The 10063-nt window shown below is 64.4% G+C and overlaps 1 protein-coding gene across 7 annotated transcripts; it reads right to left on the minus strand.

The window, feature by feature from the left end:
• Positions 1 to 510: 510 nt before the first annotated feature.
• Positions 511 to 9976, minus strand: Slc26a6 (solute carrier family 26 (anion exchanger), member 6). Of its 7 annotated transcripts, none has more exons than XM_005410164.2 (21): positions 9905 to 9976; positions 7844 to 7987; positions 7625 to 7764; positions 7362 to 7472; positions 6685 to 6872; positions 6364 to 6531; positions 6137 to 6289; positions 5555 to 5637; positions 5323 to 5470; positions 4976 to 5089; positions 4811 to 4888; positions 4429 to 4524; positions 4234 to 4340; positions 4030 to 4099; positions 3104 to 3196; positions 2894 to 3022; positions 2395 to 2487; positions 1607 to 1783; positions 1397 to 1451; positions 1033 to 1169; positions 511 to 786 (listed from the first exon to the last, which is right to left on the minus strand). In XM_005410164.2, the coding sequence occupies exons 2-21, from the start codon at positions 7945 to 7947 to the stop codon at positions 772 to 774; spliced, it is 2259 nt and encodes a 752-aa protein (XP_005410221.1). In that variant the 5' UTR covers positions 7948 to 7987; positions 9905 to 9976; the 3' UTR covers positions 511 to 771. The 7 variants fall into 7 exon arrangements, with proteins under 7 accessions (XP_005410221.1, XP_013363088.1, XP_013363087.1 ...); XM_013507634.1 differs by lacking the exon at positions 9905 to 9976 and adding an exon at positions 9581 to 9895 and having other exon boundaries at positions 4976 to 5041; XM_013507633.1 differs by lacking the exon at positions 9905 to 9976 and adding an exon at positions 9581 to 9895 and having other exon boundaries at positions 1631 to 1783.
• Positions 9977 to 10063: the final 87 nt, after the last annotated feature.

Consider the following 10063-nt stretch of genomic DNA (forward strand, 5'->3'; position numbering starts at 1 on the left):
CTGTAGTCCAGGCTGGCCTCACACTCACCCTGTAGTCCAGGCTGGCCTCAAACACAACGCAGCCCTTCTGCCTCTGCCTCCTGAGCGCTGTGATTACAGGCGTGCACCATCAGGCCTGGCGCTCTTATTGTGAAAGCAAATCAGTGGCACCAGTAAGCAGGTGTTCTTCAATCGGGTGCTAGGCGTCCACTCTGCACGCCCAGGGACTGCCCAGGCGCCCACCCTGCCATGCCACCTCCTGGGAATCCCTGAGAAGAGGAGATTCCTGAGAAGCCGCTCGAATTGCAACCGTCTTCCAGCCAGGATCTGAGTGTGTGTGTGTGGCTGGCGAGAAACCTGCGCTGGGGACGCCTCCAGCTCCCCTGCTCTGCCCACTCTGCCTGGCCCTGCTCTGTCCAAACCTCCCCCAGCTTCTGCCCCCAGCCTCCTTCCTGAGGCACGAGGAGGGTCATAAGCCAGAGCTGTGGGTCATGAGACACCAGCCAGGCCCCGACCAGCCACAGCAGAGCCTGGACGAGGAGACACGACTTTATTCCTGAGCCGGAAACACACACTGGCTCCTCCCTGCACCCAGCCAAGGCCAGCCTGACTGCAGCACCCTGCCCCGGCCGACCGCACTGCACTTGGAGTCCCAGGACCTCCGTCCCTGAGTTTCGTGTGTGCGCGTGGAGGGGACTCCTGGGCGGCTCCCAGAGGTGGCCAGAGTAGGGGCTCCTCGAGCGGGCTCCACTGCCGCCTCCAGAGGTGGGCAGCGTCGGCCGCTGGCAGCAGTCAGAGTTTGGTGGCCTGAGTGGGCAGAGGAGCAGAGCCTTTCGTCAGCTTCCAAAGGACACGTCCCACCCCGCCCCTCCCGGGCCCCTCCCCCAGCAGCAGCCTTAGGCAAAGGGCAGGGGGGCGGCTGGGGCTGGGGCGGGGAGACCAGCGCCGTCGCAGGGGACAGCCACAGTGGATGGAATGAGCTTCCCGCTGGGGGTCGGCGCAGGGACAGGCAGCAGACGGACAAGGAACAGTGCGGGGCAGAAGTCACCTTACCAGAACGGGGCTGCTGGGGCCAGACCGTGAGTGCTGGAGGGCAAAGGTCACAGCGTCATGGACAGAGACGAAGACATGCTGCTTAGTGATGGACGCGTCGAAGAAGTGCCCAGCCTCGAGCTGGGTGACCACGGGGCCTGCAGGCCAGGAGATCTCCCCTGACTCTCGGGCCCACGAGGGGCACCAACCCCAGCCACCCGGAATGCACAACACCGTCACCCCTGGGGCTTCAGCGGGACACCGGCCCCTCCTGCCCCCCGGACACCTCTGACCTCCGGCTTCCCCCTCCTTGCGCTGCCCCGCAAATCCCCGGCCCAGAGAATCCCGCCCTCTTCCCGGGCCGGGCGAGCGCCCGCCCACGCACTGTGGCAGGCTGCGATGTACACCTCCACCTCGATCTCGCGGAAGTCACGGAAAATCTGCAACAGAAAGGGGCTGGGCTCAGAGGGCAACCGGGCAGGCTGGGGGGCGCTGTAAGGGGGACCTGGGGGCTCAGGGGGTCGGAAGACCCAGGACGCTCAGCCAGGGACAGGGTCGGAGTGCAGCCTGAGCGGCGCCTGCCCGCAGCCCTTACATTCTTCAGGCTTTTGATGCACACCGTGTCCACAAAGGAGAGCGCGCCCAGGTCCAGGACGAGGCTGTGGAAGTCCGGCCGAGGCAGGCCCAGGGCCTTCAGCGTGGAGGCCTCCGGGGCCCTGGCCTCTTCCTGCCCCCCTGCTGCCACGTCCTCCTGCGCATTCGCTGGGCTCACCTACGGAGGAGGAGGACACGCTGGAGGGCGGCCGCGGGGGTGCACACAGCTCGGAGGGTTCCGCGGCGTCGAGAGGGCAGCGGGTGCGGGGCACCCACAGTGGGGCTGCAGAAGCCAGGGACGCGCGGATGTGGGGGAGCCACGGGGTGTGCAGACCGGAGGGAGGAGTGCAGGACTCGAGGAAACGTACAGGGACATGCACACACGGCCGCCACTTCCTGGGCCCAGGCTTGGTGGAGGCGGGAGAAGGGAATATGCCCATCCAGAGGGTAGAGTGGGTGGGGCCCGGGAGGGGCGAAGAGACCCAGGGTCCGTGTGTACGGACTCGGCCACAGGCGTCCTGCCCATCTCCAACCGAGCTTAGCACCCCCTCCGACCCCTACACCCAATGAGCACAGACTGTGGGGTCCGTGGCGTCTACAAATTCTCGGTCTTCATCAGAGCCTGAGATCACAGACAAGAGGGCCACAGCAGAGCCCGGTACCACTACAGGTCTCTCACAGTACCAGAGCCACCACCCCCGCTCCTGCCGTCCTCTCAGCGCCCCTGAGCCCGCGGCTGTCCTCTGGGACGTGTGTGCCGCCCGCCCTCCTCTCCCACCCCAGCCTCACCTTGGCCCTGGAGTCCTCCACATCCCTGCCCTTAAGGTCTCCAAGGCTGGCGTCCACAGCGACAGAGATGGAGGTGCCGTTGGGAGAGGCGGCCTAGATGGGAGGAGGGGCGAGGAAAGAGCTCTCCCAGCTGCACCCGACTGCGCAGGGAGGCGGGCCAGGACCAACGCTGTGGGCCCAGGGCAGCCGAGCTGAAGGCGGCACACGGAGGGGACAGTGACGGTTCATGCCGTCACCGGAACAGGAGACAGGAAGAGCAAGACACCACCTGGGGCGGGGCCAGGCCAGGCCCTGCAGGACCGGGAAAGCGGAAGCCGAGGAGAAGTCAGGAGCCTGGAAGCTGGGAGAGAGGCTGCTGGGAAGCAGCAGGGCAGGGGACTGGGAACAGCAGAGCAAGAGGAAGGGGCCAGGGCAAAGGTCAGCTGGGGTCAACAGCAGGCCAGAGCGCAGCGGGCAGCTGCAGGGCCGGGCCAGCAACCGGCAGCCGACAGGAGCTTGCCTGTTTGGCTTTCCGCTGTTGCTTCTGCTGTTGCTTCTGCTGTTCCTTCTGCTGTCGCTTCAGCCTCCGCTCCTGCCTCCTCAGCCGCTTCTTCTTCTGGGCCAGGAGATGTTCGACATCTACCCCGCACTAGAGGCAAACATCAGCGGAGGGGCCTGGGTGCCCTGGGGAGCCCGGCCCCGAGCACCCCGCGGGAGACCCTGGCCTCACCCTCTGCTTCAGCGCGTCACTGTAGAGCTCGGCGTTGGCAAAGTACAAGGTGGCTGAGGAGCGGAAGACCTTCACGCCGGGCACCTCCTTGGCCTGAGGACGGGCAGGGCTGGGGGTCACGAGCTGAGCCGCCCCGCCTTCACCCCGTCCTCTGCTGGCTCTCCTTCTGCCTGTCCTCCCGAGAGCACCCATGCCTACCAGCCCCACCCTCTCCCTGGAGCTCAGGCCCAGAGCCTCGGCCGCTCTGCCTGCCTGTCCTGTTTGGACACTGTCCAGCCCTCCCCCTTCCCACCTCTCCTCCTCTTTGCCACTGGCCAGGTGGGTTTTGCCCTCCTGTCGGGGTCGCCAATCTATCCTGCAGTCTGTTTCTATAGGCAACAAGACCCCTCAAAGTTGCCATCCCAACCCCACCGCTCAGGATGCAGCCCAGGACTCTGCGGAGACACGGTGCCCTCTCATCCGGCCGGGACGCTCCCCGTGTGTCCTCCCTCATGCCTCGGACCCCTTGGGCCACCTCTCACTCTGCCTAACCATCACGCCCTCAGCCGTCAAGACGGTGCCAGCGGGGCTTAGTCTATTCCAGAACTCTGCTCCACCCTTTGTTTATGCCTTTGGCACAAGGCTCTGAAGGAAGTGAACCAAGTGGGGACCAGATCAAGAACCAGCCTCCCCTACATCTTACGCCCCCAGGCCCTGCACCCCGTACTCCCGACCCAGGGCTGCTGGCTCCAAGGCTAAGCCCGTTCCCCAGCCCTTTCTCCTCTCTCTCTCTCTGCGCCTCACCAGCTCCTCCTACCTTGAAATCCTAAGGACCAAAGCCAAAGGGCTCGCAGTCTCCAGGGCCCTTGCTACAGGGGAGGGGCTGACAAGGCCTGCTCTGCCCGGGACAGCCCACCCACAGCCTCCCTTCCGCCCCCGCCGCACACCTCTGAGTACTCTGCCACATCTCTGTAAATGTCCGTGTCTGGCACCTGCCCCAGGATGGAGTAGCGGGGCCTGTGGAGGGGGCAAACAGCGGGAGCCAGGAAGGCACACTAAGGCCCTGCTCCCAGACGCGGGGACAGCCGGGGGCAGCACGGCCCCTACGCCCACACCGGCTGGAGAGGGGAGAAGTGAAAGGTCTGACTCACAGCTGCGTTCGGACCACCACGAGCAGCAGGGAGAAGCCTATCGCTACCGCCAGGCCAAGGTCCAGGTCCAACAGGATGGTGGCCACAAAGGTCACCAGCCAGATAAGCTGGGGACAGAGCACCGGCGGTTGAAGGGTCTAGAGGGGCCATCAGGCCAAAGGCCACCCGTCCGCCCTGGGCTCCCAGGCCTCTCACTAAGTCAAGTCTGTTTGCCTTCCAGAGGGACCATATGTCAGCGAACTGCTTCAGCATGCCCTTCAGGTTCACGAGGATGATCGCTGCCAGCACTGCCTGGGGTAGGAAGAATGTCATCAGGGCTGCTGAGCGGTGCCCAGATTCTGCCAAGCTCGGCCACCCAGGCATGCGCCAGACTAGCCACTCCAGGCCGAACAACTTGGACCTGACTCCGAGAGGTTCTAACCCTGACCCCGGACTCCAGATTTCACTCGGGATTCCAACCTTGAAAACCAGGGCCTGGCCTTGTCTCCCTTCCCTCACCTCACCAAGACTAGCTAGGCTGACCAGAGCCCCTCGCCTGGCCAAGGCCCTGAAGCCTGGTGCAGACGGCTGGGCTCACCTTGGGCAGGTCTTGGAAGAGTTCGCCAAGTTTGAGGATGATGATGAGGATGAAGAGGGAAGAGACGGCTCCGGCAACCTGAGGGGCGGGGCGAAGAGAGTGGCAGCACTGGCAGAGCAGGTGCACGCAGATGTGAGCACACCCCCGCCCGTGCCCACGGCCCACCTGTGTGTTGCCCCCGGTGGTCTCCTGTACCAGGCTCCGGGACATGGAGCAGCTCACAGGGAAGCACTGGAATAAGCCCCCGATGAAGTTACTGAGGCCGAGGGCCACCAGCTCCTGGTGGGGTCGCGTGGGTGTGAGGAGGCTGGCCAGAGGTGCCGGCTGCCGTCCCACTGTGTCCAGGCGGACAAGCCGTCAGCCCCCACCTCCCACAGCCTCCGAGACCGGGCTGCGATCCCCACGTCCCGTTTCCCGCCACAGTCCCCGCGCCCAGCCTCGTGCTCCTCCCCACCCCCCGAGACTGGCAGGGGCCTCTGCGGATGTCCCCTCCGTGCCCCGCACGTCTAGACCTGGTTGCTGTCCACGCGGTAGCCGTGTCTCAGGGCGAAGATCTTCCCCAGTGAGATGGCAATGGCGAACCCAACCACGGCGATGGCGAAGGCATTTCCCACCAGCCTGGCGAACAGCTGCGGGTTGGGGGCCTTCGGGGGGACCAGCCTGGAGGAAGCATCGGCGAGGGTGAAGGACCATCTCGGCCTTGGCTCACTGACCCGCCCCAGTCTGGCAGAGGCCGGAGCTTACCCTGCGGGGATGGTGCCCACGATGTCCACGCCAAATGTCTTGTTCAGGTTCACGCCATAGGAGATGCCGGTGGCCACAATGAGCTGTGGGGAGAGGACCCAGCCAGAGGAGGGGGGCGCTGCTGCCCTCATGAGGGAGACAGACAGGCCGTTTTGGGGGAGAAGAGGGAGACACTGAGGGAACCCTTCCACGGAGTGAGGAGTTCTTTTAAATTATTTATTTACTTTTGTCTTCTTGAGACAGGGTTTTGCTATGCGGTTCAGACTGGCCTTGAACTCACTCTGTAGCCCAGGCTGGCCTGAAACTTGCAGTGATCCTCCTGCCTCAGCCTCCCAAGTGCTGGGATTACAGGCATGGGCCACCTCGCCCAGCGTATAAGTTCTTGCGAGGGCAGGGAGGTACACCATGTGGGGGAAGATGCTGTAGGATGGGAAGAAGGCAAATGGGGGCTCTCTGCTGTGCTCCCCTCAGTATCCGCGAGACCTCACGGTGGCCGCGGCAGCTGGCCCTCTAAAATCTGGAGGCCACCCGCACCGTCAGGGTCCAGCCTCACCTGCCCTCCCCCACCCCCGGCATACGGACCGTGAGCAGCTCCCCAGGTATTGGCAGAGGCAGATGCTGATGGAGCTTGTCATTCAGTATCTTCACCATCAGGAGTGCCACCCCGGCCACAATCGCAGTGACCATGGTGCCAACCACAGTCTCAGGCAGCTTCCGGCAGACCTCCACAAAAGTCTGAGGAGAGGTGGGGTCACAGCCTTCACTCACAGTCACGGGCACGGCCCTGGCCCACTGCCACACTCACTCACCTTGACAAGGGACAGGGGCCCTGAGCGGCTCCTGCCTAGCTGGAGGCCGAACACATACTTGAGCTGTGAGACGAGGACCTGGATAGACGCAGCGGTGGTGTAGCCGCGCACCAGCGGCTCAGACAGGTAGGTAACCACAAAGCCAAACTGCACCAGGCCCAGTGCCACCTGTGGGGTGGCCAGGGACAGTCAAGGAAGGTAGGGGTGGACCAGGACAAGTGGGATCAGAGAAGACACGCGAAGAGAAGAGCAGGAGGCCGGCGACAGGCATCTGTCACCAGGCAACGGGGGGGGGGGCACACACTCCTCACTGCTCCACACCTGGAAGAGGCCCACCAGGACACTGAGCGTGAAGGCCAGCTCTACGCGGGCATTCTGGGTGGCCTGCTGCACATGGTCACTGCTGGTGGAGTTCTCGACGGTGGAGTTCAAGCCCTGCTGGACGTCCTCTTCCGGGACCATGGATTCGGTCAAGCTGCCCACCATCACAGACATGATAGCAAAGGTCCCTGCAGGGGACAAGGCAGGGCAGACTTGAAGAAGACCCTGCCCTGCCTGAAGCCCTGGTCTTGAGAGAGGCCAAGTATCCACTTCTGGACAAAGCTTAGACTAGGGCTATGCAAACTGGGGCAGTGCTGGCAGCTAGGTCCAGCCGGGCCCAACGTGAAGCCGAGCTCACAGCTCTGGTCAGTGCTTAGAAGAGCCAGGCGTGCACCACCTACCCTGCTCCCGTGCACCCACGGCTCAGGGACACAGGCTCCTTGTGGAAGGGGAAATGCGTCGAGGCATGCCTCATACTTGTAGACTGGGGCCAAGTTCTGGGCCCCCTGAGCTGCCTCCCCCCGTCTCTTCTGCCTTCAGATCCCCTGGATTTGCAGTCCTCGATCAGGGCTGAGTCTTGCCTAGGGATGAACCCCTGCCCTGTTCAGCCCTCCCTCACAGGCGCTCCACGGTAGATACGGGCATCTTCCTGGAAGGCCAGGCCCGACCCCACTTACCCACAGAGATGTGTCGGGAAGTACCAAACAGGAAGTAAACGAAGACAGGGTAGAAGGAGCTGTAGAGGCCAAACACGGGCGGCAACCCGGCCAGGAGGGCGTAGGCCAAGCCTGCGGGTGGGATGGGCGGAATGCAGGCTTGGAGCAAAGGGTCTCAAGAGGTTGAGGAAATCCAAGCCCCGGGCCAGGGGCCATAATTCCAGGATCAGAGGTCATGACTCAGGCCACAGGGCTTCCAGGCTAGGGCCGTGAAGGAGGCTCACCCTGTGGAAGCTGCATGATAGCCACACTCAGGCCAGACAACAAGTCACCCAGGAGCCACTCACGCACACGATAGTGGGGTAACCAGCCCAAGACCGGGAGGTATTTGAGTAGAAGGCCATGGGCCCGAGAACGGGAGCACCTGGGAGGAGGAAGGGGATGCGTCAGTGCCGGAGGTGCCCACCCCTGCCAGAGCCCCAGATCCCTATCCTTGATCTTACTGAAACCAGGTTCGCCACTGATAGGTCCTAGGTGCAGGGCCCCAGTGCCCCAGCTGCTCCAGCTGCTCCTGGTTCAGCAGGGGCCGTTCCACATGAATCTCCATGGTTGGTGCTGTGGACAGCAGTGCCTGCGTGTCCCTCGGCCTAGGGTGGGGAGACCAAGGAGACACAGTGAGCGACCTCTTGTCCTACCTTCCCTACACTTTCACCTGGAACCAGAGTCAGACATCTGAGCTTTGCAGGCCCCAAGATCACGACTCGTCCAGACGCCAGCGGGTCCCTTGAGCTCCATGCCCAGGCAGAGACAGTACCTGAACTTTGGCTAGTGGAGGCCTCTTTCTGGGCCAAAGTCCCTCATGAAGGGAGAGCAGGATGAACACGACCCATACATCCAGCCTAGGTGTGGCGGCCCAGCCCTGAGTACCGGTTCAGGTTCAGGTCCAGGCCCAGGTCCAGGCCCTCTGGCCCTCCCAGCCCCCTCCTCCTGGTCCCTTGCCCTCCTGGAACCAGTCCTTCAGTCCTTATCCAGCTGCCCTGTGGACTCGCCTCGCCAGCCGGGAGCATACTCAGGGAAGGGATCCAGCAAAGCAGAGGTCTAGATCTTCAAGCAAGGTTCTCCAAGCCTCAGGCTTGTGGATGAGACCCTCACCTCTAAGAGAAGGAGTTTCACCCCTGGGCTTCCAGCGCCGGGTGCAGGTTGCAGACAAGCTGGGGCCCAGCCTGGGGAAGCCCAGGCACGGCTCTCACCTAGGTCACCTCTGAGAAGGTCTTTCCTGGCGTGGGAAGCTCCCACCTCAAGCAGGGAAAAATCTTAGCCGGGAAAAGCAGATTTTAGGGCCAGTCTCACCTAAAGGGAACTCTGACCTGCCAGAAAGGTGCAGATGAGAGAAATCTCTGACCTGGGGGAATCTCACGGCCCAGAGGCTCCTCTCTGAAGCGGGAGAAAGACTTCTCCTGGGAACGGGAGACTGGGCAAAGGGGAAGGGCTGTTTTCTGGAGAACTCAGGGGAAGCGCGGAGCTGCGGGGTGGAGGAGGAGAAGACTCCCCGGGGAACAGAGCTCACGGGGGCGGTTCTCCCAGAGGGCCAGGGACTCCAGCATGTTAAGAAACCTTTCTCCTGTCGTGGGAATCCCGATCCGGGAGAACTGCCGGGGGAGAGGACCCCGCCTGAGGGGCAGACACTCACCTAGCAACAGCCTCTAACCTCGAGGTCCCCGCTGGAGGGGGAGCAGAGCAGGTGCGAGGAAGACCCTCGGGTTCCCGGCCCCGCGGCGCCCCAGAGATCGGAGCCTCTCTGCTCCGTAAGACTCGGGTCTTAAGGACTCCCTCCCAGTCCGAGCGGGACACGCGCCTGGGGGCGGGGCCGAGCCTCCGGGGCGGGGCCTCACGGGGCCAGCGGAGAGGCCGGCGGGTGCCGGGCTCTGGGCGGAGGCTCTTCTCAGCCGCCACGGCCCGTCCCGTTCCGTCCGCACATCCCCGGCGCGGCTGCACGCCCCTGGGCCCGGCTGCACATCCCCGACCCGGCTGCACGCCCCTGGGCCCGGCTGCACATCCCCGACCCGGCTGCACGCCCCTGGGCCCGGCTGGGGCCGGCTGCACGCCTCTGGCTGGGGCTCCAGCACAGTCAGTCCCGGCCCATCCCTCTGCGCAGACGGGCCGCTACCCGCAGGAAGCTGGCCGCGAGGCAGGCCGAAGGCGCTGCAGTGGACACTCGGGCCCGGACAGCCCGCACTCACCCCGACGCGTCCGAAGGCCCCATGGCGCCTACGCGGCCCGGCGGCTGCGGCTCAGAGCGGCCCGGCGGCCCAGCGCTCGGAGCCGGAGGAAACCTGCCACGCACTTCCGGACCAATCCCTGGGCCAGGGTGCAGGCTCGGACCAACCAGCACCCGAGACCGGCCTACGTCACGGTCTCCAGGAGGGGCGAGTCCAGGAAGGGAAGCTTAACCCTTTCCTGCCTGAGGCCGGGCCCTTGCACCCACCCCGTGGTTCGCTAGCCCTAACGGCGGCGCATCCAGAGACCCGCGACGGTCCCTAAGGGTCCCCTCCAACGCTCGCTACCTAGGCCCGAAGTGAAAGGGAGAGCGTGCCCCGCCCCTGCTCCAGGGCCCAGCATCTCGCCGGGAAGGTCCCTCCCGGGGCCACGGAGGAAGGGCGCTGGCCAGCCCCGGGTCAGTGCGACACGTGGGCGAGGCACGAGCTGCAAGGGCGGCAGCTCCA

This window comes from Chinchilla lanigera, unplaced genomic scaffold, assembly GCF_000276665.1.
Source record: "Chinchilla lanigera isolate Chin_1 unplaced genomic scaffold, ChiLan1.0 scaffold00131, whole genome shotgun sequence".
In the NCBI taxonomy this organism is placed as follows: Eukaryota; Metazoa; Chordata; class Mammalia; order Rodentia; family Chinchillidae; genus Chinchilla; species Chinchilla lanigera.